The sequence below is a fragment of the Lactuca virosa genome, chromosome 5, assembly GCF_052849685.1.
Source record: "Lactuca virosa cultivar CGN04683 chromosome 5, Lactuca_virosa_CGN04683_v6, whole genome shotgun sequence".
Lineage (NCBI taxonomy): Eukaryota > Viridiplantae > Streptophyta > Magnoliopsida > Asterales > Asteraceae > Lactuca > Lactuca virosa.
The window spans coordinates 307788645-307804735 of NC_136430.1; the positions used below are offsets into that span (position 1 = coordinate 307788645).

Below are 16091 nucleotides of genomic sequence, written 5' to 3' on the forward strand. Positions count from 1 at the left end.
TGTTTTTGTCCATTAGTAATCATTATTTAATATTTATGGTACCACAGTTGTATGTTTTTTATGTTGTTCGATTTAAAACACCATTGAAAGCCTTAGAATTTATAATGCTAAACAACAACCAACCCCAATTCACCAAATCTTACCTTTTGTCGGGTGACTTCCTAGAGAGGACCTGCAGCAGGATGAGATATGGTGGTCCAGAATTCGCATATTTATTATTACTTTCAATCTCACAACAAATATTATCAGGTCAACAAAAGTCAACGTTCTCATATGAGTGAATGCTAATTGATCAAATCATATTTTGCTGCTTCCGGATGAATTTTCTAATTTCAAAAACCAATTAAAATTGTAATTTAGGTCAAACTTAATCTTTTAACAAAAAATAGCCATTATTACTCACTCGATCAACAAAAATGACATAACTTTCTCCATCTCCCTCATTCATATTCTTCTTCATGTTCCACTTCACTTTTTTTCTTCTTCAACTGATTGCACACAATATCATCATAGATGAGAGAGCTATTCATTTTTTCCGGCTCTTACAACATATTCACAAAAAGGTTATAAAAAACAAAGAGGGTTTAAAAAAAGATATTAGACTTTTTCAAATTTACAAAAATCTACTTAAATTTACTTACCCTTAAAAGTACTTTCAATTTTTTTTTGCCATGAAAAGAAAATTTTAATCTGAAACTCACAATATCAAGTAATCGCAACATACTTTCATACATTTGGTTTCTATAAGAAGGATTACCAGAAAAGATGATACAAAATCCATACCAAAAGTTAAACTACATGGGATGATGTGATAAGAGCATGTTCGGGAATGATCCAATTGTACCGGCACCGATATGGATATGACCTCACGCAGGCATACATAACATAGAAAATAACGGGAAAGCCCTTATATACATCACACTTGGAAAGTTAGGGAACCTTTGGTCATTTTGCTTAAAAGGATTGACTGTATGTTGTTATTATTGGAAAAATATGATTCAATGCTATTATAGGTCATAAAGCCCTCGGGTTGTTGATATAACAATTCCGGTCCTAAATATTTTTCGCCTTGCAAATTTTGTCCCTAAGTGTAATTGTTTTTTTCAATAATTCTACAGATTTACAACTCCGTTTCCGGATTGTAATCGATCTTTCGCTTCCTGTCATGTGCTTTACAAATTTACGAAAAAAAAGAATCCTCCCTTTTACGGTTTATATTTTGAAATAATGAAACGGATTATTGGAGATGGTAGTGTAAAAATGAGTTATTCTATAGAGCTATAAAGCCCACAATCGGACAAAATCTCATACCCAAAACACAAATGTCTTCTGATATAAAAAAATGAAGTATCATGGTTATGCAAAGAAATAATTTTGAACTAACCTTCCCCTAATAGTGCCTTGTGACATCGGCTATTTAACATTTTTTTGTCGTTTCCACACCAATCTTCATTCGGTTTAGTCATCCAAATTGACAAAATAATTATATAACCTTAGATTAATTTATCGATAAGAAAACCCCATAACTATCGGATGAAGACTTGCATTAATCCTATCCTGAATCAACCAAAAATAAATAATAAAGAAAAATAAAGCGCGCACGACTTGCTCCCATGATGATTCCTTCCTATTCCAACTGTATTACTAATACATAAAAAATCTAGCTTCGGTTTCTTACAGAAGTCTCCATCACTGACCATATCATTTCTTTTGTACCATAAAATACTTACCACTAAATAGCATTTTTGCAATTACGTTAAATGGATTGCATCTCGTTGAATACTAGAGACTTGCAAAAAATGAGTAAAGTTCATTATGATAAATTGACAATGCAAGTATGCAACATTCAAATCCAGATAAAGAATATTTGTATTTGTTGGGAACTCTGTCCGCAAACTTAACAAATCACCATGGTTAATCAGAGAATACAACAAGATTCATAACTAATAGAAGGATTAATCTAGTACCTATCGGAAGAAAGGGGTCCATTCCAAAATTTTCAAACTCAGTAAACTCGATACATGACACACCATATGTCTATGTTCCATCAGGATTGCCTTTTTCGTACTAATACAATGTATGTGTGTGTCTGTTTTTAGCTGATATTCATACCAAAATTAAAGGCCATGTATAATAGGAAAGTAGATATTAAAAATTGAAATTGAAAAATCAATGTTAAACAACACACGATTTTGAAAATTTGAAATTGTAATTCAAAATTTAAAAAAACGAGATATCTTACATAATTAAACTACCTCCACATCTGTATATCTCATAGAGAAATTCGTATGATAGGTATAATGAAATCTTATTGTTTCGTCTGATTCACATTCACACTGATGAACATCTCTTCTCATTAGTCGTTTCAAGTTCCAATTCAAACACCCACGGCCAGGTAAGTATTTGTATCCTTCTGTTTTGATGAACTTTCGTTGATATATTAGACACAAAGCATGAAAATTTGGTCAACTGACCACCGGTATGTCTGCACTAATTCGCTAAAGCCATCACTTCTCTCCATACTATTTCATTCTTACATGTGATTATGTAACATCCCAAAAATCAAGACCAAAAATTTCATTTTAATTCATTAATAAACCATAGTTATCAAATCAGAGTATCTTTTCAAAACACATATTCATTACATCAGAGTAAAATATCACAGGCTAAACATCATAGTGTGTACGATGCAGTCATCCCGAGCTCTTTCCTCCGCTACCGGAAGTACCTGAAACCAAAACTGAAAACTGTAAGCACGAAGCTTAGTGAGTTCCCCAACCTACCATATACCATACACATAACCACATATTGGGCCCCGCCGACTGCATCAGGACTTGCCCGGCATCAGGCCCCGCCCGGCATCAGGCCCCGCCTGGCATCGAGCCCCGCTCGGTATACATATCTGTTTCTCTTAGGCCCCGCCTGTATCTGGGCCTCGCCCGATAACCACATACAATAACATAAACATACTAGCACATAAAGAAACATACTCTAATATATTCATGTACTAAGGCCTCGCCTATCTTGGGCCCCGCCCCTGTCCTGCTACTGAAGAGTCATGGAACCACGTCCACGCTCCTGCAAATGGAGAGATATGATCCCCCGCCCACACTCACCTCTCTCCTATCCCGGACCCCGCCCCTGCTCTGCTAATAATGAGATACGGAACCCCGTCCATACTTAGCTAGTGGTGAGATACGGGACCTCGCCCACACTCACCTCCCTACCAGGCACATACATGTATCACGAAGACAACAAGTATAATATACTATGCAACATATAACATTCATCGGGCTTACCCCAGCATCGGACCCTAGTCCGGAAACATACTGCTGACACATGCAGGAATCACAAAGACCTCTAGCATACTAATATACCTCGGGCCTCGCCCGACATCGGATCGTAATCCGGAACATATATCATAAAAAATGCCTAGGGCTAACCCCCGGGTCTTCCTACTATACTCAACATAATGGGCCGACATTGTGGCCGTAGACCCATGTACACAATGAGGAGACTCACCTTGCCCTGCTGAAGCCCTGCTGATGCTCTTCTGGCTGCTAGCTGGCAATTCCCCGAACTGCTACTCCATCGGCTCCCCGAGCTATCGGTAACAAAATACACTTAGTCCCTAAATGTCCTCAAACGTCAAACTAGGTCAACCTTGGTCCAAGTCAAAGTCAACGGTCAAAGTCAACGCTCCGAGTTGACTCAACTCGCTGAGTTGCTCCTTCAACTCATCGAGTTCTAAAACTCAGAATCCTGAGATCGCGATCCAACTCGTCGAGTCATCCCCTGACTCGGGGAGTTCCCTTGCTAAACATGGTCGCGATTTATCGAATCCACTCGTCGAGTCAATCCTCAGACTTGTCGAGTTCTACCATAAACAGAAACGGGACATCTCACTTTGACTCGTCGAGTCCCTCCCTGGACTCGTCGAGTCCCTCGGTCTGTTTGGACCATCTTAATGGATTAAGCCCCTATACTTCAGATCTAAGTCCCAAACTTCGTCTACATGCTGGAAATGATCTCTTAAGGGTAAAGTTTCCAACTTTACCCATTACTAGTCCTTCTTAATGGGTTTAGTTCAAACCCTAGCTCCTTAAGACATAGATTCATTGTCCAAAGACCACAATATTCCAAACTTAAAGCACATCCACATAGATCCAGGCCTTAGACATCAGAAGAACAAGCAAAGTCTCTGCCTTTCCTTCCATGCATGGCCTTTTGGGGCTAAAAAGGCCATAACAACTCCTTAAAGCTTGCATGGGGATTCCAATGGCATAAAGTTTGCACCTTTATGCCTTAACCACCCTTGTGCTTCCAGATCTGAAAGGATCTTAGCTTGGGACGTCCAAATCCCAAAAGCTATCACTCTTTGGCCAAAAACCCTCAAAAAGGAGAAAAGAAAAGATCTAATGAACTAATGATCAAGTTAGAGACTTGATTACCAAAAAATGATGGAAATGAGATGGTGTTTTTGGGTCTACTAGCTTCCTTCTGAATCTCTAAGCTTCCTCTCTTCTTCACAAGCTCCAAACACACACTAAACTCTCAAAAACAAGCTCACAAGCTCAAGGATGCACTAGGGTTTCATGGATTAGGGTTTGGGGCAATGTAGTCTGTAAATGAGGCCAAGGGGTAGAGAATGAGATGCTTAAATAGGGTACATAAGCCCGTAATTAGGGTTTCCCAAACCCAGACCTACTCGTCGAGTTGGTCCCTCAACTCGTCGAGTAGGTCACTTAACCCGCGACCCAAAATCCACCTCTACTCGTCGAGTTCCTCCCTGGACACGACGAGTAGCCTTCTTGAATTAAGGTTTTCTTTCCTTTCTTGGTCTTCTGGATTCCGGGTGTTACAACTCTCCCCCACTTAAACTAGACTTTGTCCTTGAAGTCCGCTACGGCCACCTACTCCGCAACCACTCACATCATTCCTATACGATGCATATTCTGTCTGCTCGGTCAAATCCTCGAAGGATCGCTTCTATGGGCCTCCCGTCCGGTCTTCCTGAGCAAAAGCTAATCCTTGCAGGTAAAAACCCTGAGAGCTCTCTAATCACTATCAATTCGGAATACATCTCTCTGACCCAACCGACAGCCCTTCCGGTACTCCCTGAGTACTTAGACTTGACATCCCAAGGGGTTCACCCCTTTACTCTGTGCAGTCCACGAACTTCCCAAGGAAACTGTACATAATCAACACCCTTCCTATCTCTGTGAAGCACAGATCCTTTGCTATAACTAAAACTCCAGCCACTCCCAGTGCTGGTCCCTTCGCTGTCACCCATTGAATGCTTCCACTTACTATGTCCAGATGCTGAACGCTCAACTCAGCGTGAAAATTAGATAATCCTTCAAGTAGAAGATTCATCCCTGCAACGGTTAGACTCATACGAGAGATGCGCAACAGAGTCAAACCCTTTACTATGAGGTTATTTAATGCAGCTGTGAGTGACTTAGCACTTCTCGGTCAACTAACTGCTCCACTCCAGAATTTTCTTATCACTACCTGTCCGAAGATCCTGTTGTCTCTTGTCCGCCTTCCGGATGAACCGGGACCACCCTGGTCCCAACTGGTCTGCCATTATCTGGGTTACCGGACTCCCACCGGTTACCGATCCCAAACTCAATCTCTCAGTCGCTCTCCGCGGCTTCCGAAGAAACTTCGGCTTCTAAACGTGCTTTATCTACCTTGCCACTCTGGCTCTATAAGTCCTACGATCCTCGATCCCCTACCCTGACCCTACGGTCTCTACCAGGTCCCACATGCGCTGCTATAAGTACACGGGCCTCGCCCACGGGTCCCACCCAAACTAGATCTCGGAGCGGCTTCTCCCACAGGTCTCACCTTTCTAGGGCTATACAAGCCCACCCCTCCTCGAATCTCAGCTTGCAATCCTATCCTGACTCTTATCATGTTGACTAGGAGATACGGGCCTCGCCCACACTCCGCTATCTCGGAGATATGGGCCCTCGCCCACACTCCGCTAACTAGGAGATACGGGTCCTCGCCCACACTCCGCTAACTAGGAGATACGGGCCCTCGCCCACACTCCGATAACCAGGAGATACAGGCCCTCGCCCACACTCCGCTAACTAGGCTGCTAATGAATGCTACAGCTACCCCGTAGACTTACAACTCTTTTCTTCACCGCCTGACTGCTGGTGGATGCTACGGCTATCTCGTAGTCTTACATCCTGGCTAAACCCGCGTCCTGTCGGAAATTCTCCGACCTGGTTTCGCAAACCAACTATCTGTTGGCATGCATACACGGACCCTACATCGGGAAGTTTCCCAAACCTCCAATTCCTGCACTCCTCTATCCACATGGTCAATCGGGCTGCTTCCCTACCCAACCGGATGCGAACATATCCCGGATCGCACTTACTTCTGCTCCTGAATACTCGGATGGTTCTCCCCCACTTCGATTCAGCTAACTCCTTACAGCTCACAGCCTAGGAAAGGTTTCCCCATCCTTCTCATCGTCCAACGATCGATCCGCTCGCAATCCGACGCTCACACTGCTAGTGATCTAACTTCCCAGTACCAATCAATACCTTCCTCGAAATACTAGCGATACATATCCCGAGTTCTAGTCGCGCTTGCTACCTGTTAAGACCGCTGTCGTACACGATTTAAACAAATAAAAATATAAGATAAACTGCTTTATTGCACTAACAGGTAGTACAGGTAAGCAGGGTCGAATCCTCAGGGACACGTCCTAATGTTTACACCACTTTGCGTGAGTTGTGAACTGATTCTTGATAAATGCAATAAACATAAAAGGGGGGGGGGGGTTATTTCTGAAAATTAAACTAACAGAAATTGGAAATGACAAGAAAATGACTAAATTTAAAATGATGAAAATTCAAATAAGAGAAAGCAATTCCAGTTTCGCGGTGACTCCCCTAATCATATAATTGACCTTCAACACAATATTTGACTATGCACTTGTTTAAACTGGTACTAAAGTCCATTAACAAGCTCTAATGACCTTTGTTACAAAAATCGTTTAATCAAAGTAAGTTCTTTAAATTAAACCTAACTTTTTACTAAATTAATCAAACAAGCTCTTGATTAACGAAGAAAAGTTGCATTAGACACAATGTAATTCCCAGTAAAGTTCAATACCTCTCATAAGCTCGGAGACGTTAAAACTTGTTTGATCATTTCATATTAGAGTTAACCCTAAACTCATAATTAATCTAATACTTGTCACTTTTTACTAATTAATCTAGAAAATTACGGATCTAAACAATTAGATGACTAGAATGATTCACAAACGATTTAAGTGGCCAACAGAAACTGAAATCAAAATCAAACATTCAATTTAACACAAAATTGATCAAACTAAACAGTAATCATAGTCAAACATAGTGCCTAATGATTAATCATACGAAAAGGTTACGTCTTGCGAAACTGAAATATGAGTTTTTAGCCGGGCATGGCTAAAAACGGATTACAAACAGTGGAAATAGAATCTAAACGATAAATCTTACTAAACTACAAATAGAAATCGAATCGTCTCCTTTAGATCTGCATTCTTCACTTGAAAACCTCTGAAAATCGCCTATGAATCCCCAGGAATCGCCAATTAGGGTTACTGGAAGAGTATCAGGCTGTATTTATACGTCTAGCTGTCAAAACGCCGTACCTGCGATCGCAAAGGGCATACCTGCGATCGCATGTATCACCCAAAAATGTGTCACGGGATTTTTTAATGAAGTACGTTGCTATTTCGATGCAAATTGACCAACCTGCGATAGCAAGGGCACAACCTGCGATCGCAAGTTCTTTTTTTCTCAGCTGATGAATTTTTTTGGCTCGACAAAACCTCGAAGGCAACCTGCGATCGCAAAGGCATACCTGCGATCGCAAGGAGAGAAGATGTGATCGCATGTTACTTCTTTTGGCTCTTTTGATCGTCGTTCCTCCTTCCAATCAGTTCTTGATCATTTCCCGGCATCCTTCCTTGGTCTAGACTCCAATTAAGCTCCTAAGCATCCATGAACGTATCCCGAACTTGCGCAATCATCCATGTGCTCCAAATGGCCCTGAAAAGTCATAACAAACATGAGCAGTATGGGCATTCTTCAAAATAATCATGAAACACGAAATACATAAGAATAATTGGGAATTAGTTAGCTTTTTATAATGAAATACGTAGGAAATTGTGCTAAAAGATGCATATAAAATGCATCTAACAAACCTCCCCAAGCTTAGACCTTACTTGCCCTCGAGTAAGGAAACGATAACTTTGGAAACGGAATTGGGGCTCAAGGCAATAACGGGACAACCTAGAGACACGTTAACAAAAAAAACGAAAACCTAAATAATAAGAACTACCAAAGCTAAACATAAAACATGCATACAAAGATAAAGAAAATGAACAATGAACTAAAATAGTATGCAAATGAAAAACGAACAACTAAAATGAAACATGTTTTTTTTTTCTTTTACGATCAGACTTTACATCGATACTGGGCTCCAATCACTAACACCAAAGCAACCATCCTACTATCTTACATGTATCACAGACTCCCAAAGTAAGGAAGACCACAAAACGGTGTAACACAATAATCTGACTCTAGTTTTATTTAAACTTTGCACCTTAATTAGCTTTATGAGCAAAAATAACATAGTCCGGATCTCATGTCCTTAAGACTAGATGGCTAAGAATCAGAATCGACGCATCCTTAAGAACCCGCACGACCAAATCAGCTTTTGCCGAAGCAGCAAGGGCCAACCCCAGTAAGAGCCCGAGCTCTATGCTTTCACTTTTTCGAGAGCCACAAGTATCATATCACACAGTTCTTTATTCACCAGATGTAACTTTGGAAGGACTTCTAACTTGATTGAACTTTGATTTATACTTCGTTTTGAGCTTGATTTCTTCAATCTCTCTCTTTTTTTTTTTGGAATTTCTTGAAGTTTCTTCAATTGAGTGCTTGAAATTCTTTGATTTAGGTACTAGATATAACTTTGTACCCTTTCTTCATTTTGACTGTGTGGATCTGATACTTAAGCTCTCTGTTACCGCGAGGGTAACGCGTGTCAACAAATAGGGCCATGTTCTGTGGGTTCAGAGTTGCCGATAAAGATTCTTTTTAAACATTAATAAGAAAATCATCCTAGAGCTGTTATTACCGCCCAAAAAACGTTTCAGTACGCTATTTTTATTATTATCTAAGTCGGGGTCTCGAATCACGGTGTCTTGGGTCCCCTGATTATGACAGCTGATTCTACACTTCCAATAACAATGAAGTTGCTTCAGATTTTTTTCATTTTCAATTTTCAATATCCCACTTCATGGAGCTATCGTATGTAAAGAGTGTCATCATCTCGTAAATTTTTTTAAATTTTTAAATTTTTTTTTTAAATGACAAAATAAAAACTTTTTACAAAAAGATAGGAAATCCCCTCCCCAAGCTTAAAATTAAGCATTGTCCTCAATGCTTAGGGAGGAGTGGAAGACGACTACTAGGATGGGGGAGCATAGCGACAAAAGAACTCGTCGCAGAAATCGTCGAAATCGTCGCGCAGACCTAAGAGCTCGTCACGATAGTCGGTAACCTGAGTGCTATATTGCTGATAGTCGAGGCGAAGACCAGTCATCGTCTGCTGAATGGAAGCAATATCCCCACGGAGGTCAAGATAATGCTGGTAAGTGAAGGGAGAGTTGGGGTGAGGGTGAGATGGTTGTGTGGGTGGGGGCTGATCCTGAAAGTCAGTCTGCATAGGATCAGGCTGGCTAAAGGATATAGGTGTGGCGTCTACGTAGTCTGGTTGCTGAGTGGACGAAGATGGTCGATCAGACTGTGGACGCTATGCCCTTCGTGGGCGAGGTGGTGATTGGATGTTCGAAGGAAGCACCCACTCAGTCTCGCTAATGGGGTCAGCGAGAGCTATGACATCCGGTCCAGTGAACTTGAAATAAAGGGAGTGACCCTGCATCCAAACATACCCACCTGGAGCAGTACGAAGCATGTGCATAGCCCGTAGGGTCTGCAGGGTCAAACGGAAAGAATCACCCTAGAAAAAGGTGTACCCTGGAGGAGATGGCACAGCGAGGGCGCGGGCAATGACAGAAATCAAACCACCACAGTGAATTGCATCGCCGGTGCGAAGGGCTATAACTCTATGGAACCGTCTGATGATAATATCACCAAAATGCGGGCGGTGCGACCCGGTGATCATGCACCACAAAAGAAAAAGCTCGGTTTTGCCGGCTTTCGTAGTCTCAGTCTGTGCATAAATGATATTGCATATAATTTTCAATGCAATTTTGAGAACAGGGTGCACAATACTGGTCTGTACGGATGAGGTTGAGTCATAAGACTCCAAACCGGTAATGGAGTACCAAAACTCGCGTACGTCAAAAGCGGGGGTGGGCTGGGATAAACTGGTGATAGGGGTATGGAAGAAAGTACATAACTGGTCGACGTGAATAGTGTGAGGGGTGCTAAAAATACGAAATGCTATGTTTCCCTCATGATTTACCTCACTAAGCGTAGCTAAAAACTCTCGGGTCAATAGGGGACAAGTGACAAAATCTGCAGATAATAGGCGTTCCCAGCCAATATTGGCAAAAAGAGCGTGAACACCATCATAAATATGGAATTCCGGCATTAGTGTGCGGCTAGGGGCCCAAGCCTGTGGCATAATCTCGCGGTCAAGAAGCCGCTGGTAACAGTCAAGTGCGGCCCATGAACCTAAATCTATAGTGACATTGTCCACCTGGACAGTGTATGACGACTCTGGGGTGTCAACCTGTCTGCGTGAACGAGATGGTCTAGGGGGCATTTTGCAAGGTGAATTGGGACAAGGTAGGCACAATTTCCAGGTAAAAATAATAATAATAAAGTAAAAATAAGTATTTCTAACTACTCCCAAACGACCGCACAGATAGATAACAAAAACAGAAATTCAGTTTCAGAAAGAAAATACCTGACTGTGCGCTGAGCAGCAGTATATTTTTCGTGCCGAAATTTTTTTTGATTTTTGAAATTCCGTTCGGATGTATCTCTTCTGAATTGCGTCGTGAGCAAACGTTTCTACTTTTCGCGGCCTGCGGATGACTAACGGAACGTAGATCTGAAAAAGAAACTCGCAAAAATTCAAATTTCAAAATGAACAAAATGAGATTTTTGGAGAATTTCAACCGTGAAAACATGATTTTGTTACCGTATAGATGTTGTAGGAGTAAAATAGAAGAGATTGATACCTTATTTGCTTGATTTGGAAGAAAAATGAGCGATTTGGGTGTTTGTTGGTGAAAGAACTCGAAAATGTAGTGGATTTCAGAGAGAATTTTTGGAGTGTGGTGGTTACAAATGAGGTTGCGATCAGTATTTATAGCAAAAAACACAACCTGCGACCGCAAGGGGGGAACCTGCGATCGCAGGTTTTGAAAATATGACTGTTGGGCACTTTTTTCGAGGCAAGTAACGGCTATTTGATGAGAATGTGATACATGCGATCGCAAGGGGAAAACCTGCGATCGCAGGTTTTGAAAAAGGTTATTTAATCGATTTTTTTATTGTGCAAAAGTGATCCATGAACAAAATAAGATACATGCAATCTCAAGGGGGAAACCTGCGAGCGCAGGTTTGCTATTTTCGTGAAAAAATTGTCCCAAAAAACCTCGATGATGCGCTGCGACCCCAAATGTATAACCTGCGATCGCAAAGACTGGGCTTGCGGTCGCAGGTTCCACCAAAACTGTATTTTTCAACTTTTTTCAAATTATCTCTGTTACGTCTTATTTTGAAAACACGATTCAGTTAAAAAGGGACGACCTAAGTAGCTAAAAACACAAAAAATTAAAAAGAAATTTCAAAATAAAACGAAACCACAACAAACGCCCGGGTTGCCTCCCGGTAAGCTGCCCGTTTTTTCTATCGTTGGCTCGACGTTGTTACTTGGTTTCCTCAATTACGGTAAGTCGGGACCTCGACTACCTCTACTTCTTCATTTGTAACTTGAAACCCTTCGTAAAATGGTTTGAGACGGTGACCATTTACATTAAAAATCTTTCCTGTTTGTTCACTCTTAATTTCTATAGCACCATGATCAAACACGTTAGTAACAACAAAAGGTCCCACCCAACGAGACCTCAATTTACCGGAAATAAGTTTGAAACGAGAGTGATATAAGAGTACCTTTTGACCGGTAGTGAATACCTTTCGCGAGATCATCTTGTCGTGAAAGGCTTTTGTCTTCTCCTTATAGATTGCTTCGTTCTCATACACATCGTTCCAGATTTCTTCTAACTCTTGGATATCCAATCTTCTTTTCTTGCCAGCTTCATCCATGCTCATATTCAAATTTTTGACAGCCCAATATGCCCGATGCTCCAATTCAACCGGCAATCGACAAGGTTTGCCAAAAACTATTCGATATGGTGACATACCGATAGAAGTCTTGTATGCTGTCCGGTGAGCCCATAACGCATCATCCAATCGAATACTCCAATCTTTCTTGACCGGATTGATGGTTTTCTCTATAATGCCCTAAATCTGTCTGTTTGAAGCTTCAGCCTGACCATTGGTTTGTGGGTGATATGCTGTGGATACCCGATGTGTGACACCATATTTCTTGAGGACTGCTTCGAGGGTGCGGTTGCAGAAATGCGTACCCCGATTACTAATAATGGCTTTTGGTGTCCCAAACCTAGCAAATATATTTGTCTTGACAAAATCAACCACAACCTTGGCATCGTCGGTTCGTGTAGCTTTTGCCTCGACCCATTTAGACACGTAATCCACAGCAAGTAAGATGTACACAAACCCGAAAGAAGGTGGAAACGAACCCATGAAATCTATACCCCAAACGTCAAAGATTTCACATATTAAGATTGGAGTAAGTGGCATCTGATTACGAGATGTCAAAGACCCAGTCATTTGACATCTTTCACAGGTTTTGCAAAATAGAAAAGAGTCACGAAAAATATGAGGCCAATAAAGGCCGCTCTCCAAGACCTTGCGTGCGGTTCGTTGTGGACCATAGTTCCCTCCACAAGCTTCTGAATGGCAGAAATTCAGGATTGACTTGACTTCATCTTGAGGTACACATCTTCCAATCACCTGATCAGCACAGTGTTTCCATAGATACGGCTCGTCCCAAACATATCTCTTCGCCTCCTTCTTTATTTTATCTTTCTAGGCTCGGGTGAGATCTGAAGGGAGTTCTCTGGAGACCAAGTAGTTCACAATATCAGCAAACCAAGGAGGGTTCTGAACAGCGAATAGATGCTCGTCAGGAAATGTTTCGCGGATCGGTGTCGGGTCTTTAGGTGGGGTGAGTCGGCTCAAATGATCAGCTACCAAATTTTCTCTCCCACTTTTGTCCCTAATCTCTATATCAAATTCCTGTAGCAACAAAATCCATCTAATCAACCTTGGCTTTGAGTCCTTTTTGGCAAGAAGGTACCGAATGGCTGCGTGATCCGAAAAGATTATGACTTTTGTGCCCAACAAATACTGTCTGAATTTTTCCAATGCAAAAACAATTGACAACAACTCTTTTTCAGTGGTGGAGTAGTTTGCTTGGGCGCTGTCCAAAGTCTTTGATGCATAATATATAACGTGGGGCCCGGTCTTTTCTCTGTCCTAGAACAGCTCCAACAGCAGTGTTACTGGCGTCACACATTATCTCGAATAATAAACTCCAATCTGGGGGCTGAATGATGGGGGCAGAAGTAAGAAGATTTTTCAGCACATCAAAAGCTTTCTTGCAATCTTCATTGAAGTCGAACTCAGCATCTTTTTGCAATAACTGGCACATGGGAACTGATATCTTTGAAAAATCTTTTATAAACCTCCTGTAAAACCCTGCATGGCCAAGAAAGGAACGCACTTCCCGAACATTCTTCGGGTAGGGTAAGCTCTTTATAACATCTATTTTTGCTTTATCGACTTCCAAACCTCTTTTTGAAACAATATGTCCAAGAATCAGACCTTGGTCAACCATAAAGTGACATTTTTCAAAATTTAAGACCAGGTCTGTTTCTATACATCTTTGTAAATTTTTGTGAGGTTTTTCAAACAAATATCAAAGGAGTCTCCATAGACGGTAAAATCATCCATGAAGACTTTTATGGTATTTTCGACATACTCAGAAAATATACTAACCATACACCTTTGAAAGGTAGCAGGTGCGTTGCAGAGTCCGAATGGCATGCGCCTATACGCGAATGTCCCGAAAGGGCAGGTGAAGGTCGTTTTCTCCTGGTCTTCTGGAGCAACTGGAATCTGATGGAAACCTGAAAATCCATCCAAGCAGTAGTAGTGGGATTTTCCAGCAAGCCTCTCTAGCATCTGATCTATGAATGGGAGAGGAAAATGATCTTTCCGGGTGGCTGCGTTTAATTTTCTGTAGTCAATACAAACGCGCCATCCGTTCTGAACCCGAGTTGGAACCAGCTCTCCTTCTTTGTTCTCTACCACTGTCACTCCAGCCTTCTCAGGAACAACTTGAACTAGGCTGACTCACTTGCTGTCAGAAATTGGGTATATCATCCCAGCATCCAATAACTTCATAATTTCTTTTTTAACCACCTCCATCATTGGTGGGTTTAATCTGCGTTGGGCTTCTCGCGATGGCTTATAATCTTCCTCCATCAGAATTTTGTGCATGCATAGAGATGGGCTGAGTCCTTTAATGTCTGCAATAGTCCATCCGATTGCGCTTTTATACTCCTTCAGAATTCTGATCAGCTCTAACTCTTGTTTTTCTGACAGCTTGTTGGATATGATAACTGGTAATGTTTCTTTTTCTCCAAGATATGCATATTTCAGATGTTCTGAAAGTGTCTTCAGCTCCAAGATGGGGGCTTGCACTACAGAAGGAAAAAGCTTGGAGTTAGAAATTGGTAATTTAAGAGTTTGGGTACCATACCTCAGCTTTCTCTGCCGGTCCATATGAGTTGCCATTTCTTGAACTTCTCTATCAACCACATAATTTTATGATATAACCTGAGCTGCATTAATAGAAAAATTTATGTGGAGCACTAATGCTAGTGACTCACGGTTAGCAATCTCAAAATATTCTGCAGATAATGGTTCAATTACATTAATGAAATTAAGGGCTAAAACATCATCAGGGTAACGCATGTCATCATAAATATTGAATTTGATAACTTCACCGTTGAATTCTATTGAAAGGGTACCATCATAAACATCTATTTTGGTCCTGGCAGTTTTTAAAAATGGTCTCCCCAAAAGAATGGAACCTGAGTTTGGTGAGTCGTCATCTCCCATATCCAAAACATAGAAATCAGCTGGGAATATGAGTTCGTTCACTTGAACCAAAACGTCTTCCAGTACACCTTTTGGATACACCAGAGAACGATCAGCTAACTGAATGATGACTCATGTTCTTTTTAAAGGCCCTACCCCAATAGTTTTAAAGAGTGAATATGGCAAAACATTTATAGAAGCTCCTAAGTCCAACATAGCTCTTGGCACTAAAAGGTTCCCCAATTTGCAAGGAACAGTAAATACTCCTGGATCCTTACACTTTGGGGGTAGCCTTTTTTGTAAAACAGCTGAAACATTCTCGCTTACTTTAACTGTTTCGTTTCCTTTTAATTTTCTTTTTGAAGTACACAACCCTTTTAAAATTTTAGCATATCGGGGTAGTTGTTTAATTGCATCTAGAAGGGGAATATTTACCTCAACCTTTCTGAAGAAGTCCAAAATCTCTTTATCTTCCTTTTCTTTTTTTCGTGTTTTTCAGTCTTGAGGGAAAAGGAGGAGGCGTGATTTTCACTTCAGCTTCAGCAGGTCTATCCTTTTTATGCACCTCTTCAGTTGCCTCAGATTCTTGCTCAACCACGATCTCTTCTTCCTCATCTTCTTTCTGATCTGGTCCTTTGTAGTTTTTACCACTTCTGAGGGTGACATCACAAGCATTGTGCTTCGGGTTCTTCTCAGTCTGAGACGGGAATTTTCCTTGGGTTTGTGCTTCTAGTTTGCTCATGGAGTTCGCGAGTTGTGATACCTGCTGCTCCAGATTTTTTATGCTGGACTTTGTTTCATTCTGGAAAGCTTGGGTACTGGTAGCAAGACTTTTAACTATGTCTT

The 16091-nt window shown here is 41.2% G+C and overlaps 2 protein-coding genes across 2 annotated transcripts; both read right to left on the minus strand.

Annotated features, from left to right (window-relative positions):
* Positions 1-11785: 11785 nt before the first annotated feature.
* LOC145113044 (uncharacterized) lies at positions 11786-12416 on the minus strand. Its single transcript, XM_079049153.1, has 2 exons — positions 11967-12416; positions 11786-11812 (listed from the first exon to the last, which is right to left on the minus strand). Exons 1-2 carry the CDS (start codon positions 12414-12416, stop codon positions 11786-11788), a joined length of 477 nt encoding a protein of 158 aa, XP_078905279.1.
* A 1117-nt stretch (positions 12417-13533) lies between these two features.
* Positions 13534-13977, minus strand: LOC145113046 (putative mitochondrial protein AtMg00860). The gene has a single exon (XM_079049154.1). It carries the CDS (start codon positions 13975-13977, stop codon positions 13534-13536), a length of 444 nt encoding a protein of 147 aa, XP_078905280.1.
* Positions 13978-16091: the final 2114 nt, after the last annotated feature.